The sequence below is a fragment of the Moschus berezovskii genome, chromosome 3 (genome assembly GCF_049115385.1).
Source record: "Moschus berezovskii isolate FMDL1 chromosome 3, NW_MosBer_1.0, whole genome shotgun sequence".
NCBI classification, from domain to species: Eukaryota; Metazoa; Chordata; class Mammalia; order Artiodactyla; family Moschidae; genus Moschus; species Moschus berezovskii.
The window spans coordinates 47839887-47862314 of NC_142462.1; the positions used below are offsets into that span (position 1 = coordinate 47839887).

General features: G+C 36.4%; 1 protein-coding gene across 1 annotated transcript in view; it reads right to left on the bottom strand.

Annotated features, from left to right (window-relative positions):
• Positions 1 to 22428, bottom strand: part of LOC129552342 (platelet glycoprotein 4-like) — a 65019-nt gene that overhangs the window by 18810 nt on the left and 23781 nt on the right. Inside the window, exons 2-6 of the mRNA XM_088833961.1 lie at positions 18969 to 19129; positions 13124 to 13271; positions 12119 to 12298; positions 10184 to 10275; positions 7978 to 8024 (exon numbers count right to left, since the gene is read on the bottom strand). Of these exons, the coding sequence (XP_088690087.1) occupies positions 7978 to 8024; positions 10184 to 10275; positions 12119 to 12298; positions 13124 to 13271; positions 18969 to 19129 (628 nt within the window). The remainder of the gene's footprint in view (positions 1 to 7977; positions 8025 to 10183; positions 10276 to 12118; positions 12299 to 13123; positions 13272 to 18968; positions 19130 to 22428) is intronic.

Below are 22428 nucleotides of genomic sequence, written 5' to 3' on the forward strand. Positions count from 1 at the left end.
TGCCATTTCCTTCTCCAGCAACTATATTACAGCTCTTCAAAAATGAATTCAGTGGTTTTCTGATAGCATCTTTAGGAATCTTTGTGTATAGTATCATGTCATCTTCAAGCAATGACAGTTTTACTTCTTTTCCAATGTAGATTCCTTTTATTTCTTTTTCTTCTCTGATTGCCATGACTAGTACTTCCAAAACTATGTTGAATAATAGTGGTGAGAGTCAACATCCTTTCTTGTTCCTGGTCTTAGAGGAAATGCTTTTATCTTTTAACTCTTGAATATGATGCTAACTATATTTTTGTCATATATGGCCTTTATTATGTTCAGATCAGTTCAGTTCAGTCGCTCAGTCATGTCCGACTCTCCGCGACCCCATGAATCACAGCACGCCAGGCCTCCCTGTCCATCACCAACTCCCGGAGTTCACTCAAACTCATGTCCACAGAGTTGGTGATGCCATCCAGCCATCTCATTCTTGGTCGTCCCCTTCTCCTCCCGCCCCCAACCTTTCCCAGCATCAGAGTCTTTTCCAGTGAGTCAACTCGTCGCATGAGGTGGCCAAAGTATTGGAGTTTCAGCTTTAGCATCAGTCCCTCCAATGAACACCCAGGATTGATCTCCTTTAGAATGGACTGGTTGAATCTCCTTGCAGTATAAGGGACTCTCAAGAGTCTTCTCCAACACCACAGTTAGGTCCCCTCTGTACCTACTTTCTAGAGTTTTTTTAAAATCTCAATGGATTTTGAGTTTTGTCAAGCTCTTTCTACCATCTATTGAGATGGTCATATAATTTTATTCTTTAATATTCTTTGTCATATATCACACAGATTGATGTCCAGATATTGCAGAATCCTTGTATCCATGGTATAAATCCCACCTTATCATGTTGTGTGATCCTTTAATGTATTGTTTGATTTGGTTTGCTAGTAGTTTGTTGAAATTTTTCTCATCTGTATTCATCAGTGACCCATGGTTTCCTTTTTTGTAGTATCTTTGTCTGGTTTTAGTATCAGGGTGATGGTATCCTCATAGAATGAGTTTGAGAATATTCCTTCTACAAATTTTTCAGTAGTCTCAGAAGGATAGGTTTAACACTTCTGTAAGTTTTCGGTAGAATATACCTGTGAAGCTATCTAGTCCTGGACATTTTTTGTTAGAAGTTTTTAAAGCACAGTTTCAATTTTATTGCTTGCGATTGGTATGTTCATATTTTCTACTTCTTCTTAGTTCATTCATGGGAGCGTATATGTTTCTAAGAATTGGTACATTTATTCCAGGTTTTCCATTTCATTGACTTACAGTTGCTTGTAGTTGTCCCTTATGATCCTTTGTATTTCTGTGGTGTTTGTTGTAACTTCTGTTCTTTTTCATTCTAATTTTATTGATTTGAACTCTCTCCCTTTTTCTTTCCTTGATGAGTTTGGCTAAAGGTTTATTCATTTTGATTTTTTTTAAATAACAAGCTTTTAGTTTTATTGATCTTTTCTATTTTTTTTTTTCTTTTTGATTCTACTCTGATTTTTATGATATGTTTTCTTCTACTAACTTTGGGTATTGTTTGTTCTTCTTTTTCTGTTGCTTTAAGGTGTAAGGTTAGGTTGTTTATTTGAAAATTTTCTTGCTTCCTGAGATAAGATTGTACTGCTATAAACTTTATTCTTACAACTGCTTTTGCTTCTTCCCATAAGTTTTGGATCATCATGCTTTTATTTTCATTTCTCTCTAGGTGCTTTCTTTTGTTATTATTCTTTGATTTATTCAGTGATCTATTGGTTTCTTGATAACATGTTGTTTACCTTCAGCCCATTTGTGTTTTTTCAGTGTTTTTCTTGTAGTTGAATTCTAATCTCATAGCATTGTGGTCAGAAAACATTCTTGATATGATTTCAGTTTTGTAAACTTATCAAGTCTCACTTTGTGGGCCCGCCTGTGATCAATCCTGGAGAATGTTCAATGTGAACTTGAAAGGAAGGTATATTCTGCTGCTTTTGGATGGAGTGCACTATAAATTAAGTCCATCTGGTCTTTCTTTTAAGGCCTGTGTTTCCTTTGGTCTTCTGTCTGGATGATCTGTCCATTGCTGAAAGCGGGATGTTAAAGTCCCCCAGTATTATTGTGTTACTGTTGATTTCTCTTTTTATGGCTGTTAGTATTTGATTTATATATTAGGATGCTCCTATTTTGGGTGCATGTACATTTGCAGCTATTACATCTTCCTCTTGGATTGATCCCTTGATCATTATGTAGTGTCCTTCTCTGTCTCTTGTGAAAGCCTTTATTTAAAGTCTATTTTATCTGATGAATGTTGCTACTGAAACTTTCTTCTGACTTCCATTTGCATGGAATACCTTTTTCCATCCTCTGACCTTCATTGTATATGTGTCCTTAGATATGAAGTGGATCTCCTGTAGACAGTATACATACAAGTCTTGCTTTTGTATCTATTTAGCTAGTCTATGTCTTTGGTTGGAGCATTTAATCCACTTACATTTAAGCTAATTAGCAATGTCTGTTCCTATTTCTATATTATTTGTTGGTTTGGATTTGTTTCTGTAGGTCTTTTTTCTTCCCTTTATCTTTTGTTCTGTTCTCTTGTGATTTGATGACGAGCTTCAGTGTTGAATTTTTCTTTTTTGTGTGTGTATCTACTGTAGATTTTCAGTTTGCTGTTCCCATGAGGATCTGATATAGCAGTTCATACATAAACAAGGTTTTTTTAAGCTGCTGATGTTTTAATTTCAAGTGCATTTCCAATATCCTGCATTTGTGCTCCCTTATTCTCACAGTTACTGGTTTTGATAGCATATTTTGCATATTTTTTGTGCAGATTATTTCCTTTCTTACCTTTTTTGCCTTTACTGGTAAGCTTTTCCATTCTTAATTTCTTTGTTTCTAGTAGTGAATTTCATTTAGGATTTGCTGCAGATCTGGTCTGGTGGTAATGAGTTCTCTGTAAAGCTTGATTTCTCTGTTGCAACTGAACGATAGTCTTCTTGGACAGGGTGTTCTTGGTTGTAGGTACAGAAGAACTGTACAAAAAAGATCTTCACGACCAAGATAGTCACGATAACGTGATCACTGACCTAGAGCCAGACATCTTGGAATGTGAAGTCAAGTGGGCCTTAGAAAGCATCACTACTAACAAAGCTAGTGGAGGTGATGGAATTCCAGTTGAGCTATTTCAAGTCTTGAAAGATGATGCTGTGAAAGTGCTGCACTCAATATGCCAGCAGATTTGGAAAACTCAGCGCTGGCCACAGGACTGGAAGAGGTCAGTCTTCATTCCAATCCCAAAGAAAGGCAATGCCAAAGAATGCTCAAACTACCGCACAATTGCACTCATCTCACATGTTAGTAAAGTCATGCTCAAAATTCTTCAAGCCAGGCTTCAGCAGTATATAAACCGTGAACTCCCAGATGTTCAAGCAGGTTTTAGAAAAGGCAGAGGCACCAGAGATCAAATTGCCAACATCCGCTGGATCATGGAGAAAGCAAGAGAGTTTCAGAAAAACATCTATTTCTGCTTCATTGACTATGCCAAAGCCTTTGACTGTGTCGATCACAATAAACTGTGGAACATTCTGAAAGAGATGGGAATCCCAGACCACCTGACCTGCCTCTTGAGAAACCTGTATGCAGGTCAGGAAGCAACAGTTAGAACTGGACATGGAACAATAGACTGGTTCCAAATAGGAAAAGGTGTATGTCAAGGTTGTATATTATCACCTTGCTTATTTAACTTATATGCAGAGTACATCATGAGGAACGCTGGGCTGGAAGAAGCACCAGCTGGAATCAAGATTGCCGGGAGAAATATCAATAACCTCAGATATGCAGATGACACTACCCTTATGGCAGAAAGTGAAGAGGAACTCAAAAGCCTCTTGATGAAAGTGAAAGAGGAGAGTGAAAAGGTTGGCTTGAAGCTCAGCATTCAGAAAACAAAAATCATGGCATCTGGTCCCATCACTTCATGGGAAATAGATGGGGAAACAGTGGAAACAGTGTCAGACTTTATTTTTTTGGGCTCCAAAATCACTGCAGATGCTGATTGCAGCCATGAAATTAAAAGACGCTTGCTCCTTGGAAGGAAAGTTATGACCAACCTTGATAGTATATTAAAAAGCAGAGACATTACTTTGCCAACCAAGGTCCGTCTAGTCAAGGCTATGGCTTTTCCCGTGGTCATGTATGGATGTGAGAGTTGGACTGTGAAGAAAGCTGATCGCCGAAGAATTGATGCTTTTGAACTGTGGTGTTGGAGAAGACTCTTGAGAGTCCCTTGTACCGCAAGGAGATCCAACCAGTTCATTCTAAGGGAGGTCGATCCTGGGTGTTCATTGGAAGGACTGATGCTAGAGCTGAAACTGCAATACTTTGGCCACCTCATGCGACGAGTTGACTCACTGGAAAAGACTCTGATGCTGGGAAAGGTTGGGGGCGGGAGGAGAAGGGGACGATGGAGAATGAGATGGCTGAATGGCATCACCGACTCTGTGGACAGGAGTTTGAGTGTACTCTGAGAGTTGGTGATGGACAGGGAGGCCTGGTGTGCTGTGATTCATGGGGTCGCGGAGAGTCGGACACGACTTAGCGACTGAACTGAACAGAACTGAACTGAGGTCCTTCCCTTTCATCACTTTGGATATATCATGCCACTCCCTTCTGGCCTGCTGAATTTCTGCTAAGAAATCAGATGATAATCTTATGGGAGTTACCCTGTATGTTATTTGTTGTTTTCCCCTACTTGCTTTTAATTTTTTTCTTTGCCTTTAATATTTGTCTATTAATTGGAGAAGGAAATGGCAACCCACTCCAGTGTTCTTGCCTGGAGAATCCCAGGGACGGGGGAGCCTGGTGGGCTTCCGTCTATGGGGTCACATAGAGTCGGACACGACTGAAGTGACTTAGCAGCAGCATTTAATTACTGTGTGTCTTGTCATATTCCTCCTTGGGTTTATCTTGCCTGAGACTCTCTGCACTTCCTGTACTATATGCACTGTTTTCTTTCCCATGTTAGGGAAAATTTTGGCAATTTACATTCATTTATCTCTCTCTTTTCCTTCAGAAACTCATATAAATGTGAATATTGGTGCATTTAACTTTGTCCCAGACTTTTAGACTCTCTTCATTTCTTTTTATTATTTTTTTTTTCTTTATTCTGTTCTACAGCATTGGTTTCCACCATTCTTTTAGTTCACTTAGCCATTCTTCTGCCTCAGTTATTTTGCTGTTGCTTGCTTCTAGTGGATTTTTCATTTCAGTTACTGAATTCTTCATCTCTTTTTGTTCTGTTTTTCTAGGTCTCTTAAACATTTCTTATATCTTCTCGATCTTTTTATGAGATCTTTTATCATCTTCACTTTCATTCCTCTGAATTCCTTTTTGGATAGATCACCTATCTCCATTTCAATAAGATGTTCTTCTAAGTTTTATCTTGTTCCATCATCTGGGACATATTCTTATGCAACCTCATTTTGTCTAATTTTCTGTGATTGTGATTTCTTTTCTGTAGGCTGTAGGATTGTAGTTCTTTTTGCTTCTGCTGTCTGTCCCCTGGGATAAGACTATCTGAGTCTGAGAGGCTTGCACAGGCTTCCTGGTGGGAGGATTTTGTTCCTGCCCACTGGCAGGTAGAGCTGGGTCTAGTCATTTTGGTGGGCAGGGCTGTACTCAGAAAGCCTATGTGCTGATGGATGGGGCTGTGTTCCTGCCTTGTTGGTTGTTTTGGATGAGGTATCCCAGCACTGGGGCCTACAGGATGTTGGGTGGGGCTAGATCTTGGGGCCGTTTCCTTGGGACCAGGAAATGGTATTCACCAGAACTTCCACTACTAGCTGTTGTTGTTGTTGTTTTCTAGTTTGTAGAAAATAATTATACCACCAGGCAGGTATGGAATTTGGTTTCATTGTGATTGTGACTTTGCCCCTCCTTCTGTCTTGTGATTTCTTCTTTGTCTGTGGATGTATTTTTTTTTTAGATGATTCTAGCATTTTGCTGATGTTGTTGTGGATGGTTGTTGAATAATTAGTTGTGATTTGGGTGTTTTTGAAAGAAGGGGTGAACTCACATTCTTCTGCCTTGCCATCTTACTGGGCAGTTGATTCAGAAATTTGTATACATGTGATTTTTAAATCCTCCAGTAGCCACATTTTAAAATGATAAAAGTATCAGTTATATTTAACCCAGTATATCTAAAATGACATAATTTTACACATAATATAAAATTAACAAAATCTCAAGATCCCATGTGTACTTATGGCATATTTTGGTTTGTACTAACCCTATTTCAAGTGATTAACACTGACAAGTGACTAGCTGCCACCTTATTCAACAAGTCTGTATACTGTACACATTCATTGGTATTCAATTTTGTATCAGATTTTACCACTGTTTAAAAATAAATGAAAGTGTTTTTTTTTTTTTAAATAGCCAAATCACCTGTTGTTAAAACTATGATTGTTTTCCTACCCTATCAGTAGAGTGGCAATTTCCTTACTTTGAGGTTCCTTTACATGTCCTTTTGGTAAATGTTGTTCTTACTTTTGATTGTGATTCATTACCTACCCTTATGGCTGATTAATATTTTTAAAATCATTTTTTGAAGTTCTCTCTCTTAGCAGGATTTCATGCAAATAGTTTGAAATTGTATACATCAAAACAAAAAAAGCATTTGTTGAGTTTATTGAACGCCTACAATGGTTATTATCCCTGGCACACATTGAATATAAGAAGAAATTCTAGATAATTTCCTCCATTTACTCCACAAATGAGTATCAGCAAAATGAGCCTCTGCTGAATGTGTTTGTTCAAAACAGTAAGACCCAGCCTTCAGTTATGAATACCACATTCTTTTTCTAGTAACAGCACCAACTTTGGAATCTCCTTACATTTCACTTAGAAAATCAGTAAACTCAATCCTGCCTTTAAGATTGGGCTATTGAAGATTAGCTTAAATGCCCAGATGGGTCTCTGACTGGGCATTGCCTACAACTGACTTCCCAATATCTTAAACATTAAAGGAGAAGAATACATTGAAAAGCTTTACATATCATCAAAGATTCTGTCATAATGATACCAGCAATTACCATGTGTCATCACCCTAGGATTTTGTCTTCTAGCAGGATCCCCCCTTTAAAAAAAAAATACATTCAAGTGTAAATCAGTATTTTAATTTTATACCTCTTTAAGCTTATTGGAAAAGGTATAGGAAGTACTTCTATCATGATAACAACACTGGAATCTTTTCTGTTTCTTTAGACTCTTTTCCTAGTGTGTAGCCAACAATCTGTCTCAAAGATATTCCATCAGAATCCTTGGTCTGCCCAGTATACCTCTACTCTTAGTATTTTTACTTCTGTTTTCCTCTTAGATACTTTTAACTTCATGATTTCTTCCCAGCTCTAGTTTAGAATGTTGATTTGTGCCTGTTTTTTCATGGTTAGTAACAATATCCAGTACAGGTATGTATTGGTTAACACATATGTAACCTTGTTTTTGTTGCTACTGTTGTTCTTTTCTCTGTAATTATGATCATCTTATTCAAAATAGATGGCTCCCCTTGCAAGGTTACTGATTCTTCTTCATATTGAAACCCCTACTTGGATATATGTTTTACCTTTTATAATTATGCTGATTGTTAAATTCTTTCAGTTTTAAATTATTATCTTTACAGTATGTACAATAGATATGAACAGTAACTACTAACTGCTTCTGTGACCAATAAGTCAGTTAATTAGTCTTTACAAAGCAAACATTTCCCTAGGAATGCAGTAATGGTTTATCCTTAGTGGTTAATCTTGAGACGTTCGATCAAATTAGTTACTAAGCCTGTATAGGAATAGAGACTCTGAATTATGTTGTATGGATACAAAGATAGGTAAAAGCATACCTATCCAGAACATTGTCGGTATGATGGCAGATTTGTGGGAGAAAGGAGGGGGTTTCATTGTGGTATTATTACAAAACAAATACTCTTACCTGTACCATTAATCATGTCACAATAACTTGCCCAATAGGAGAGATGCCTTAGGAGGAGAAAAAAAGGGAAAGGAAATGAACATTCGCATTTCAAGAGCACCATCTCATATTAATTTGTCCTTTATGGTTCAAATGATGGTGGTGGTGGTGGTTTAGTTGCTAAGTTGTGTCTGACTCTTACAGGAGTCTGTAGCCCATCAGGCTCTTTTGTCCATGGGATTGTCCAGGCACTGGAGTGAGTTACCATTTCCTTCTCCTGGCAATATTCCTGACCCAGGGCTTGAACTTGGGTCTCCTGCATTGCAGAGAGTTTCCTACATTGCAGGTGGATTCTTTACCGACTGAGCCACCAGGAAAGCTCTACTTCTGCTAAAGTAATAAACATTAATTAGACTAGTTGTGACAAATGCTAAATTTAAGAAATATTCTATATCATTTGGTCTATGTTTTGTTAGAAGTTTTCATCTTGCTGAGGTAAATGAAGTGCCTGATACCATTAAGTGGCCAGATTATAAAATAAAAACTGATAAATTTTGTTAGGAACAACTTGGAACAGACCGAGTTCTTAAACATTTTTTGAGAAATATTTATCAGAAATTTAGATCTCTGTTTAGGATTAAGTTTCGTCTTCCAGTGGGAGAAGTGGATTATTGCATTGAGTGTTCAACTGAATAGGAGGAAAATATTAAGTAGGTAACTGATGGAAACTCAGTATGAGGGAGAAGAGGGGAGTGTGGAGGAGCGAAGAAGCAGATGTTTGATCAGTAGGGACTGAAAATATAGATAACCAATTTATACTTTTCCCCTCTTTTAATTTTGCATGAACTGACATTAAAGTAGAATGGAGTTTATTAATTTATACTCTGGATTTTCATGAAATATACATATACATATATCTGGAAACAATAAAAACAATGGTACTGATTGTTTCTCTGCAGTCTCAGCCACTTTTTGGTGATAGAAAATGTGTTTTTCACCCTCCTAACATATCATACTATAAGATGTCAAGGCAAGCTGTTGCTTCTTTTTGAAACACAATAAGCTGTCAATCATGCTCAGTCTTGCCATGGTCAGTTAAATTAACCTTATCTTAACCTTAAACTCATGTGAAATTCTTATTTCAATCAGGAGCACTCAGTAACTCCTCAAAACCTCTCTGTAATATTGAAATTAAAGAAATGCTCACTGTACTCAATATATGAACACTGATATGATATCCCATAAAATGAGCATTTAGATGTATTTTTTCCTTCCATTAGATTTTCCTGTAAAAAAAAATGTGACTATGGACTCTAGATGAAAAAGGAATATGAGTAACTACTTAACTGTTTTATGCAAATTTTAGATAGGAACTCAGTGTGAGGTAATGCTTGCTTAATTAATACAAATATTTCATCTCTTGATTTTGATTATTCTTTGTCAGGAAATCACTGATCTAAAACTCATTTTAACTTTGAGGGGAAAAGTCTTTTTTTCCTTGGTATTTATTGGGGTTATTCCTATTTTAGACATACGACAGATTAGATATACTCCAGATAAGCAGGCAGGAGTTAGAGAAAAGTAGGAAATTGTGGCTATGTGAACATATCTCATTTTACTACTACTTCACAGAATATGTGCTCTTTATTTTCAAGTTCAATATGTCAGTTTTAGAACAGGAAATAATAATTCCATTTTTATAATGATAGGCTTTTTTAAAAAGCTGAGTTATTTTAAGAACGTTTGGAAGGGGAAAGTCATAAAAGTTGTGGCATGGATTCATTAAGCTTCCATCTTTATAGACATGTTTAGTCATGTCAATGGAATGAACAATATTTTTATTTTGTGCTCAGTAAAAAAAAAAATAAAACAGTATATTTTCCTAGCTCCTGAATGATGAGTTGACATATTGATATTCTTCCTTTAATTTGCTCTTATGTAATTGAAGTGTGCATGAAAACTCTGGTTATGCAACACAGATAAAAGGAGCCCCTTTAGATTTCTGTATATAAGAAACCTGTTCATAAAAGTGAACCCTCCAGTGGGACTGATACTCAGCAGCTATGTACCAGTGTGACCAGTCATCCCAACTAAAAGGTTAATGCCTGGTAGACCATAGATTGGTGCCTGTGCCTTACCAGTTGGCAAATAAGTTTATTGCCTGCCTTAAAGCATCCTAGTCACACACACACACACACAACAAAACTTACTTTGCCTGTGTACTTACTTTTTGCCTTTATATGTGTCAATTATGGCAACTTTGCTTATGTCATCTTTCCCATTGAAAACTTTATAAACTCCATCTGCAGTGTTGTTGTACTGAAGAAATACATACAAGAAAAAATTACTTCTAAAACAAGCCATGCTTTCCAAATGATAAAGTACGTAATTAACTCACTTTTGCATTTGTCAGACACTGGCTGTTCACAGTTATTTTATATGATTTGAAATATATAAGTGATGAATTTTTTTAATTACTGATTTTTAATATTTTATAAAAACAAGATATAAAAAGTACCTAGAAATAAGTGCTAGATGCTGAGATAAAGGAAGAAAACAACTATCAGAAGCTGACATGATCCAACTCCAGTACTCTCTTGTAAATAAGCCAGAAAGACCATTTTGATCACTAGTCCTGTTATATTGAGGTGAAGGGATAGTTAACAAAACCTATGAGAAAAATGACAGCTTTCCTGATGTTTTCTCAATGTTATGATCTCTAATATGTGGTTACTAAAATTTAGGTACACAAAATTAAAAACAATTAGCCAAGGAAAGAATTGAGTATTTTAGGTAAATAATAATAACTGAATTTATTATCCTTTAAGGCTTCTATACTTAAATTTAATTGATATATAACCTTGCAATCCTAAAAATCATCTCAAGTAAAATAATTAAAGAATATAACTGATACCTAATAAAATGCCAAATGAATTCACATTCAATTTTAAAATGCAGTAGTCAACTTGTTCTTTTCATGGCTCCAAACATTAAACTGTAACTAAGTATATCACCAAGTTTACATCTTCTTAAATTTCCTATATGTCATTTCATGATATTTGTAGATGTTTTTATCAACTAACTCTATGAAAATATGACATTGCTGATTTATCCTTCTTGTTGTGTAGAATTTCAGGTAACTTTAAAATTTACATTAAAACAAACTTGTAGGAGGTCTAGAGAAGGAAGAATGGTATGATGAATACATTTCATATAAAAACCGGTCATTCAACTTGATTGTTCATAGATAGAAAATCAAAGTGGAAACTGTTCAAAGTTTGTCCACTGTACACTTAATTTTAGACAATTTATATATTTGTCAAAGATGGAAACTTGATTAAATGTTAGTTTAATTTTAAGTAGTAAATTCAGACAAGTAAATTTTCCCAGCTGGGAAAGATAAAACTATGTGTGATAGACTTTGAAATAGTAAGAGTATTTATTAGGGTTAATACACTAATAGGGTTAAGAAGGCAATGGCAAGCCACTCCAGTACTCTTGCCTAGAAAATCCCATGGATGGAGAAGCCTGGTAGGCTGCGGTCCATGGGGTCGCTAGGGGTTGGACACAACTGAGCGACTTCACTTTCACTTTTCACTTTCACACATTGTAGAAGGAAATGGCAACCCACTCCAGTGTTCTTGCCTGGAGAATCCCAGGGACGGGGGAGCCTGGTGGGCTGCCGTCAGTGGGGTCGCACAGAGTCGGACATGACTGAAGTGACTCAGCAGCAGCAGGGTTAAGAAATAGGGTTAACACACTAAACAATAAAACTGTGAATTGCCAATGCCATTATATATTAGACATTGACATTCATATTGACATGAATAATATTGACATTCACACTGTTACAGGATAAAACGAACCAACTGTAGTAATAGGGTATGGAACCAAATTCAAGAATGGATCCTTATAGGCACAGTAATATATATAGTTTTTTCAAAGTTCTCTTTTGAAACATGAGAATTTGACTTTTTGATAAGTGAATTAAGTATTCAATTCACCTTTTAAACTTTTAAAAGTGACTTTTAAGAAGTTAGAATATGTACTCTGAGATCAGAAGTACAGTTGACACACTGAATGATAAACTTATGAACTGTCAATGTGATTATATTTATCTAGTTAAAGTCTAACAGTATCAACATTTATAATTGTTACTCACAGGATAAAACACACCAACTGTAGTAGTAACAGGATATGGAACCAAATTCAAGAATGGATCCGTATAGCCCCACAATAGTTCTTTCAAAGTTCTGTTTTGAAACATAGACGATTTGGACTTTTTGATAAGTGAATTGAGTATTCCTTGAACAAATGAATTTGGATAGAGATGTGGTACAGCCTGCCCCCCCAGAAAAAAAATCATAGTTTAAGACACCAGCTGTAATATCACTTTCTTAACAAATAAATATAAATACAATAATTAAACTGAATAAAACAATTTCCAGCTATCTTTAAAATGACTGCCAAATCTAGCCGGGACTAAAAATATATTATTTCTTCATCTCTTATTGATTAAATTTCTCTGTGGTTGTGTCGGCCACAGGAAGAAGAGTTTCAAAGTTAAGTCCTACTTTTTGACAATTTTCATTTATTTCCTTAGTCATTTATTTTGGCTGTGCTGACTCTTCATTGCTGTGCAGGCTTTGCTCTAGTTGCCTTGAGCAGGGCCAGTCTCTAATTGCGGTGCATGGGCTGCTCATTGTGGTGGCTTCTCTTGATGCAGAGCATGGGCTCTAGGGTGTGCAGACTTCGGTAGCTGAGGCACGTGGGCTCAGTAGTCGCGGCTCCGGCTCTAGAGTGCATGCTCAGTAGTTGTGCGCAGGCGTAGCTGCTCCGAGGCACGCGGGATCTTCCTGGACCAGGACTGAACTCAAGTCTCCTGAATTATCAGGCAGATTCTTTATCACTGAGCCACCAGGGAAGCCCCGTAAATCCTACTTTTTAAAAAAATGATACACTCTAAGTGGTCTTCTAATCAGTCTTCAGTTGATTATTCTATGATCTTGTCATCTTTCCAAATGATCATAATTCAAATAATAGCATAAGAAAGCATTTTTATAAAAATTAAAAAAAAGATATCTAATTGTAGTTTTAATCACGAGATTATTTACAGTTGGATTCTAGTGGATTTCAAAATCAGTAATTTTGCTGTTTGTCTACTCACTGCTACAGCCAGGTTGAGAATGGTGAACGTGTCATCCTCAGTTCCAACTGATAGCGAGGGTTCAAAGATAGCACCGTTGGGCTGTAGGAAAGAGACTGTGTGGGTCTCAGGGTCCTGGGTTATATTTTCCTTGGCTAGATAACGAACTCTGAAAAACAGGAGTAACTAAAACTCAAAACAGTTGTTTCAAATGAATGTCAATTATTTTAACAGAAGTTAAAATTCAAAATAGTTATTCAAATGAACATTAATTCTCAAATGCCGCTCATTTAAGCAGCGATTATTGAGTACATCGAGTATGTCAGAAATTAGGGTAACAAGTAGCTTAAAAAGATAAGCCAATGCTGAGCCTCCAGCAAATTAGAGAAGAGGAATCTTAGGTGTGCATAGCAGAGGAGGAATATGTGTCATTATAGGAATTTACGCAGATTCTGTGGGAAAACATGGAACAGGTACAAACTCAGGCTAGGGATTATGGTTGGGATAATGGACAGGATACAATTCCATATTAAGTGTTCTGAGTGACAAATAGAAGCTTAGTTAGGTAAAATGAGATAGAAAATAGCATGTTAGGTAAATGTATTATTTTAGTAATTCAGATGTTTCAATATGGTTGGTTTAAGCAAAGAGTTGGACACAAATGAGCGACTGAACTGAACTGAACTGAACTGAAGGAGAGTGGTGGAAATAAAGTGATTAAAATAGGTAAGATCTGGACCGTAAAAGGTTGCATCCCATAAAGAAATGTTTAGTTTTTATCCTGAGGGTGAGGAGAAGAAAGAGAGTTTTAAACAAGGGAACAGTAAGAGCATGTTTTCATATAAGAGAAAGACTGTTCAAAGTGCACAGACTTTCCTGTTTTGGCTTTTCCATAATTTCCAATGTTTTAATGAGAATTAAAGATGCTAATGAAATATACTTTCCACTTTACAGATCATTTCCCCTCAATCCCTGCCCCATAAACTTATTACATCTAAGCTTCTCACTCTAACACCTTTAGGCAAAGTACCATCTACCTTTAGGAAAGAGATGAGGGTGGTTTTATGGGGGAAAATCTTTGCAAGTAAAAGATATTTAGTGAGATGAAATAAGGTATACATTATTCATTGCTCTATCATTTATCTGAACATCTATTTTGTGAGGTTATAGTAGATATCTGTTGTTATATGACTAAGGTAAACACTGAAAAAACAATAAACTGAAGTGTGGAAACAAAAATAAACCAGAGAAAACCTGACTTGATTTCAATCAGGTGTAACAAAATTATAAATTCCTGTAGGATAGGTATTATGTGTGTTTTGTATGCCCAAGCAGTATCTGGTAAATGGTAATTTATTGGTAAGTATTTTAGAATGAATAAATAATGGTTCATATTCTTTAAAAAGTGAATTAACAAAAATACAGAAATATATCTTATTTCTAATATAATTTCATTAAAGCTTTATTGTTCACTATTCTTGGAGTACTGCAGGCACACAGAGAATACAAAGATCTAAAACAGCAGCCAGGATAGTCTATTATTACTCAATTGTTATTTCCTCTTAGAAAATTACATTTTAAACTTAGAATACATATTATTAATGTTTTAATGTTATACTTTAATTTTCAGGGAGATTTATAGATATATAATAATTGAAATAATAGCAAAATAGTTTTGACCCGTTGTTTTCTTAATTGTAGTTACAACACTATACCAGTAGTTGGCAATCACTAAGAGAAAAATCCTTTAAACTGAGGTCTGTGTTTAAACTGTACTTTTAAAAAGAGAACATAATCACTCAATTTTGGTTTAAAAATTACTACATACAGGTTCTAGAAAGTGTTGGCTAATGAGATCAAAGGGAGTAGTTCCCCTCTACTTTAGACCAAGATTGGCTTCTGTGTACTCCTACCAAAGCAGAGGAACTTAAAAAAAAAAAAAAATTATATTGGATCTGAGAATATTCTGAAGGAATTAACCAGGTCTTCAAAGAATTGGTATAGGTAGGAATAGACATAAGTAAGATCTCGAACTAGATAATTTTATTCTTTGACCCATGTCACATCCTGCCAGAGTTTGATCAACTTCACATTAGCAGCCAAAGATAAATAAGCCTGTGCTTCTGTTTGAGGAGGGATATCCTTCTCCACTGGAAAACGTTGGTTTCCATTCCAATCCCAAAGAAGGGCAATGCCAGAGAATGTTCAAACTACCACACAATTGCACTCATTTCACATGCTAGTAAGGTAATTCTCAAAATCCTTTAATCTAGGCTTCAACAGTGCCTAAACCAAGAACTTCCAGGTGTACAAGCTGGATTTAGAAAAGGTAGAGGAACCAGAGAGCAAACTGCCAAGATCCATTGGATCATACAAAAAGCAAGGGAATGCCAGAAAAACATCTACTTTTGCTTCATTGACTACGCTAAAGCCTTTGGCTGTGGATCACAACTAATTATGGAAAATTCTTAAAAACATGGGAATACCAAACCACCTTACTTGCCTCCTGAGAAACCTGTGTGCAGGTCAAGAAGCAACAGTAAAAACCCGGCATGGAAATCTGACTGGTTTAAAATTGGGAAAGGAGTACATCAAGGCTGTATATCATCACCCTGCTTATTTAACTTACATCATGGCACATCATGCAAAATGCTAGTCTGGATGAATCACAAGCTAGAATCAAGATTGCTGGGAAAAATATCAATAACCTCAGATATGGAGGTGACACTACCCTAATGGCAGAAAGCAAAGAGAAACTAAAGAGCCTCTTTACGAAGGTGAAATGGAGAGTGAAAAATAGCTGGCTTTAAACTCAACATTCAGAAAACTAAGATCATGGCATCTGGTCCCATCACTTCATGGTGAAATAGATGGGGAAAAAAATGGAAACAGTGACAGACTATTTTCTTGGGCTCCAAAATCACTGCAGAAGGTGACTGCAGCCATGATAGTGACACTTGCTCCTTGGAAGAAAAGCTATGACAATCCTAGACAGCATATTAAAAAGCAGACACATTACTTTGCCACCGAAGGTCCCCCTAGTCAAGACTATGGGTTTATCAGTAGTCATGTTCGGATGTTAGAGCTGGACCCATAAAGAAGGCTGAGTGCCGAAGAATTGATGCTTTTGAACAGTGGTGCTGGAAAAGACTCTTGAGAGTCCCTTGGACAGCAAGGAGATCAAACCAGTCAATCCTAAAGTAAATCAACACTGAATACTCATTGGAAGGCCTGATGCTGAAGCTCCAATACTTTGACCACCTGATGTGAACAGCTGACTCATTGGAAAAGCCCCTGAGCTGAGAAAGATTGACACAGGAGGAGAAAGGGGTGACAGAGGATGAGATGGTGGAATGTCATCATTGACTCAGTGGACTTGAGTTTGAGCAAACTCTGGGAGATTGTGAAGGACAGGGAAGCTTGGCTTGTTGCAGTCCATGGGTTCGTGAAGAGCTGGACATAACTGAGTGACTAAACAACAATTTTCCTCCACTTCCAGTTTCAACTGAATTCAGGATCTAATTGATGGAAAAAGTTATTAACTTTTCCTGAAATGTAACCAGTCATTTTCCTATTAATTAAGGCATCTAAACAGACACTAAGAACTCTGCTTTATTTACCTAATGAGACAAAATGACTCATAGTTAATCATAAATTCCTTTAATATTGTTATATATGTATACAAACTTGTTTGTATTCTTCAGTTGCAAATCTAACTTCTCTTTCCAGCAATCGCCTCTTTGCTTCTCCAAGTAAATCAATTACATCTTACTCATTTCACTTTTATCCCTTAGAGAGGTTCGCACCTCTAAGAATAAAATATACATTAACTGTCACCTATCAGAGCAGGACTAGGAGAGGAGTCAGTATTGTGTTTGTTTTTCTATACCACAATTAATATCATTAAAAGTCAAAACATAACCTCTCCAAACAAACAAAAAATTAAAAATTGTGTAAGTTCTCAAATTCTAACAACTGTTCTCTTTTCTTACATGCCATCAGTTCACTCAGTTCTCATTTTTAAAATTATGCTTAGATTCTTATTAGGTCATATGTGAATTCTAGATTTTCAAATGCACACATCATAGCTACATCATTTTTTTTGAAACAAGATATTCACATAGGCTTTTGATAATGACATAAGAACTGTAAGACTCTGAAAAAGATAAAATTTTATTTGAAGGTAAGATTTTTTTCTGTAACAATGAAAACCAGGTAATCTCTGAGAGAGTTGTGAATAGTCATAGGCATATGACTGGAGCTAGGACACATGAGGATAATTGCTAGGACAGAGTAACACTGCAGCACTCCACAGCTTACATTATGTGTTACAGCAGCAGGCATCCCCTCCCAGCTACTCTTACTTCATTATATTTGAGCATGAGTTGTTGATATAGAAATATATTAATACACAGAAAGGAAAGAAATTATGTAATTACAGACTATCTAAAACAAGGAAGAAAGTAAAACTATGAATTAGAGGAAATTATTGAAAATATGATATTTTGTACTTGACCATGGCATATGCTGCTGCTGCTAAGTCACTTCAGTCGTGTCCGACTCTGTGCGACCCCATGGACAGCAGCCCACCAGGCTCCGCCATCCCTGGGATTCTCCAGGCAAGAACACTGGAGTGGGTTGCCATTTCCTTCTCCAACGTGTGAAAGTGAAAAGTGAAAGTGAAGTCGCTCAGTCTTGTCTGACTAGTAGCGACCCCATGGACTGTAGCCCACCAGGCTCCTCTGTCCATGGGATTTTCTAGGCAAGAGTACTGGAGTGGCTTGCCATTGCTTTCTCCGGACCATGGCATATAACTAGTTGTAATTATTCTTGAGGAACAATAAAAGTTTTTATAACAAATGAAACAGCAGGACTTAACTCTTCCCATATGGGCACCATAAATATATTCCTAATATTGTGATAAAGTTAGTGTTTTTGGCACCTCTGTCCCCCCTTTTCTTACTTTGATAGTTAGAAAAAACATAGTCTATAATTTAGATAGGAGAAATTTACTTAACAGTGTAAGAGTTACTAATTCCAAAGTTTGTGTAAATCACTACATATCCCCTAGTTTCTGTTTGTTTAATTTAAAATTGAAATGTTCTGGCTAATTATTTTCCCCTAGTTCTAATAATCTAATGTTTGGTTCAGAAGTATGTTGAATTATTAAGGCGTATAAGATACTTAGTCTCAATAGTGGATAAATTATAAGAATGAAACTGTTGAATAAGTAAAAACACCCTTAAGAGCTGGAAAATAGTTTGAATAGAAATCCTTAGCAAGTTTTGTGGTTATGTAAAATCAGTTTAATGTTGAGATTCTCAAAACTGAGTATGTGCTGAAATCCTCCAGAGTATTTGTAGAATCCATTACTGGGGCCAAAACTCAAGAGTATCTGATATGTTTGGTCTAAGGTGGGACCTGAGGATTTGCATTTCTCCCTAGTTCCCAGGAGATGCTGATGTTACTGATCCAGAAGTCACACTTTGAGAACACTCTTATAACCCACACTTCCAATTTTAGGATTTTAAAATACTCTAGGTTTACATTTTTTGGATAGATTTTTTTCCTATTTAACATGCAGATTTTAGAATTTTTTTTAGAATATATGTCACAAGTAAAACTCTTATAGCTTCTTAAATGTATGGCAGTTAATTGATGCTGGTAAATTCATAATAAAATATATATTTCTTATCATCATTACATCTTTAGGGTTTTAAATAGGCAGAAACAAATATTTCAATGTATATTAATGGCAAGAAAATAACATGTATGTTTCAATACAACAACAGTTGTCAAGTGAAAGCTTTTTCAGAAATACATATGATTAAGGGAAGAGTGCCACTTATTGTAGGGACTTACTCACCTGTATGTGTAAGGACCCCTTTGCTTAACTTTAATTTTGCTGCTATGAACTGCCACGTCCTCTGGATTCTGTACATCGAATATCCAGAACTGTCTATAAACATGTGTGTCTGTTTTAACCCAGTTTTTAAAAGCAGTTGTACCTTCTTCAAGGACAGTTTCCTGTGAAAAAGAAAACAACTTTGGGTTATTTCTTTGTAGTCAGTATGGGCATTTGTGGGAGTTGCAAACCTTTAATTATCCAGTGAAAGGACTAAACTCAAGTATCTTGTTCATGAGAACCTTGGCAACCTGCCACATGCTTGCAACAGAAATGTTTCAGCACTTTATGATAGCAGTCTCTTTTAATCAACATTTTACAAAGAGAATCATGTGATATTGTAGACATGTCTGGTGATTGTAAGGCCAACCATTGGTAAGCTTTAGGGTGACCTTATGACAGTATTGTAAAAGCTTATAATACAATTATTAAGAAAATTTTATCAAAACGTTTCCAAAAAGTTCTTATCAGGTCAAACGTTAACTTCTCTTTTGCCCTCTGTGAGTTGCACTGAGGAAGGAAAGGAAAAAAATCTAATGGTACTGAAGCTTTTTCACTTTTCTTCAGAAGCTGGATACTTGAGAAAGAAATTACTTAACATTTGTTAAATAAAGGAAAACACAAATCTGACTTCTGCCTTCAAAATCCTGCTCAGTGTGGCTTCCCTAATTCTCAATATATTTACAGCAACATGTTAGTACATATTTCCAGAAATTACAACAGTCTAATTCATTACATTTAGGTTGCTACATTTTAGATAAAAGGGAGAATGAAGGTTTCTTATTATTCTTTGTGAAATCCATTAAGAATGTTAAGAATCATGGATGTTCCTTGTAGTAACTATACACAAATAGAGAAAATCTCAATGACAGAATCAGAAAACCCTGCATTAGAAATCTCTCCCATGCTTCAAGAGTTGAGACTATAGAGAGTCACCAAACCCTCGTGGGTCAACTTCATTATGTGTAAAAGGAGGGAGTTATCATAGATGCTCTCCCAGGTCCCTTCCAAGGCTTTCACTCTCTGAGCAGGAAGCCCATGAAGCCCTAGTAGCTAATACATACAAAGGTGACTTTGTAGCAGACAGTGTTTCCAATTAAGTACCTTGGAAGGAATAGGTACCCAGGTGTAAAGCTTCAGTTTATCTTAGGCCTGGAGGAAGAGGGAGAACAGTGTTTCACAGAAAATGCGCCTAAAAACACGCATGAACTCAAGGACAATCTGACTTTTCATACACCAGGAAGCTTCAGTTCATAGAATGAGGGATCAGGAAAGGACACTGAACATTAGCACGTTTTCTGGGAGAGCGTGCTGAGGCTCTGAGAAACCTGGTGTCCGGCCCAAGGGTCACCGAGGCAAATACCTAGAGGTGGAATCATGACAAGGGTCCTAGGCTCTGGCCCTTTGTTTACTACACTTTTACTCTGTGCTTTTACTAATTTTTTTGTTTGTTTCTGTCATCTCTGCACTTAGTTGATAGTAGTCAAATTAAGTTTCATATCTTCAGGATACTTTACTTATTGCTTAATGGAGAGAATAAGGGAATTTCTTAGAGATGAACAGAGTATCAGCTAAAATGACAGTACAAATGCCTGTGCTGTCATAATCCTTTTACACTGGGTACATTGCAGCCGCTAAACCTTTGTGATACTTACTTTTTGCAAGCAATTGTCCTTGAAAAACTTTTTCTTTGCTCCTAAAAAGTCTTTATTTCCATAGCAAACCCAAAATTAAAACAAAATTACTGCTATTCTAAATGTAAAGATGTTTACCCTAAATGATCAGGATGTTATAGCTGGAACCTATATGGAAACTGAAAGCTATGTTAGTTTACCCATTTTGAGAGACATTATAAAGAAAAAAACATACACCAGAATACACACATACATATGATTACTTTCACATTATAGAACCTTAATGACTAATAAATTTAGTATTTATCATGTACCTCTCAAGACATCTATTTTATTTCAGTTCTTGATAAGAGGAACTCAGTATATATTTATGGAACTGAAAAGGCACTGTGATAGAATGTACTTGGCAGGACAGAAAAATCCCTCACTATCATGTTTGTGCTTTTAATATCAAAACACATTTTAAATGTATCATGTTTTCTTCTAAACTCCATGAATCATCTTGTCTTCTTTGTTCATCTGGAGATACTTAATTTTTCTTTAGTGAGAAAGTTGAAACACAAAGAGTTGAAATGAATGCATTGAATTATCAGCTGTAGAATTAGGGTTATCTAACCCCATCCATTTTTTTTTTTTTAGAGGTAGAAGTGAGTCCTAGAGAAACATGTCTTCTTCAATATTGTATGACAATTTAGTGGTGGATAATGGGATCAGGTATTTTAGTCCAGTCTTATGTAATTTCTAAACCACCACAGTTTTTTCAGAGAGCAAGAGAAAAAATTTTGAAGCAGTCAGAATTAGGAATGCCTTCTGATCCTAACACTACCATATGTACTAGAAAACTTTATTGGCTTCAGTTCAGTCGCTCAGTCATGTCTGACACTTTGCGACCCCATGAACCATAGCACGCCAGGCCTCCCTGTCCATCACCAACTCCCGGAGTTCACTCAAACTCATTTCCATAGATTCCGTGATGCCATCCAGCCATCTCATTCTCTGTCGTCCCCTTCCCCTCCCACCCCCACTCCTTCCCAGCATCAGAGTCTTTTCCAGTGAGTCAACTCGTCGCATGAGGTGGCCAAAGTATTGGAGTTTCAGCTTTAGCATCAGTCCTTCCAATGAACACCCAGGATTGATCTCCTTTAGAATGGACTGGTTGGATCTCCTTGCAGTCCAAGGGACTCTCAAGAGTCTTCTCCAGCACCGCATTTCAAAAGCATCAATTCTTCGGCGATCAGCTTTCTTCACAGTCTAACTCTCACATCCATACATGACCACGGGAAAAACCATAGCCTTGACTAGACAGACCTTGGTTGGCAAGGTAATGTCTCTGCTTTTTAATATACTATCAAGGTTGGTCATAACTTTCCTTCCAAGGAGTAAGCATCTTTTAATTTCATGGCTGCAATCAGTTCCTTTAATTTTAAAGCAGCAAAAGTTTGTACATCCTTTGTGAATTTAAGAGGTTTTGTTTTTATTTTATTTTTTAAATTGCTAATTGGAGAGTAATTGCTAGATCTGGATTATCTGGTCTATTTTGCAAATGTTTCATTAAATTTAAAGTACAAAGGTGGTAATTATGTGTACAGCAAAAGTAATATAAGATCCTCTCCCTTGGCCAATACGTACATCAGTATCTTTCCCTTAAGTATTGAGATTACCCCAGCCTAGTAAGGAGATCAAACCTGTCAGTCCTTAAGGAAATCAATCCTGAATATTCACTGGAAGGACTGATGCTGAAGCTGAAGTTCCAATACTTTGGCCAACCTGATTTGAAGAGCCAACTC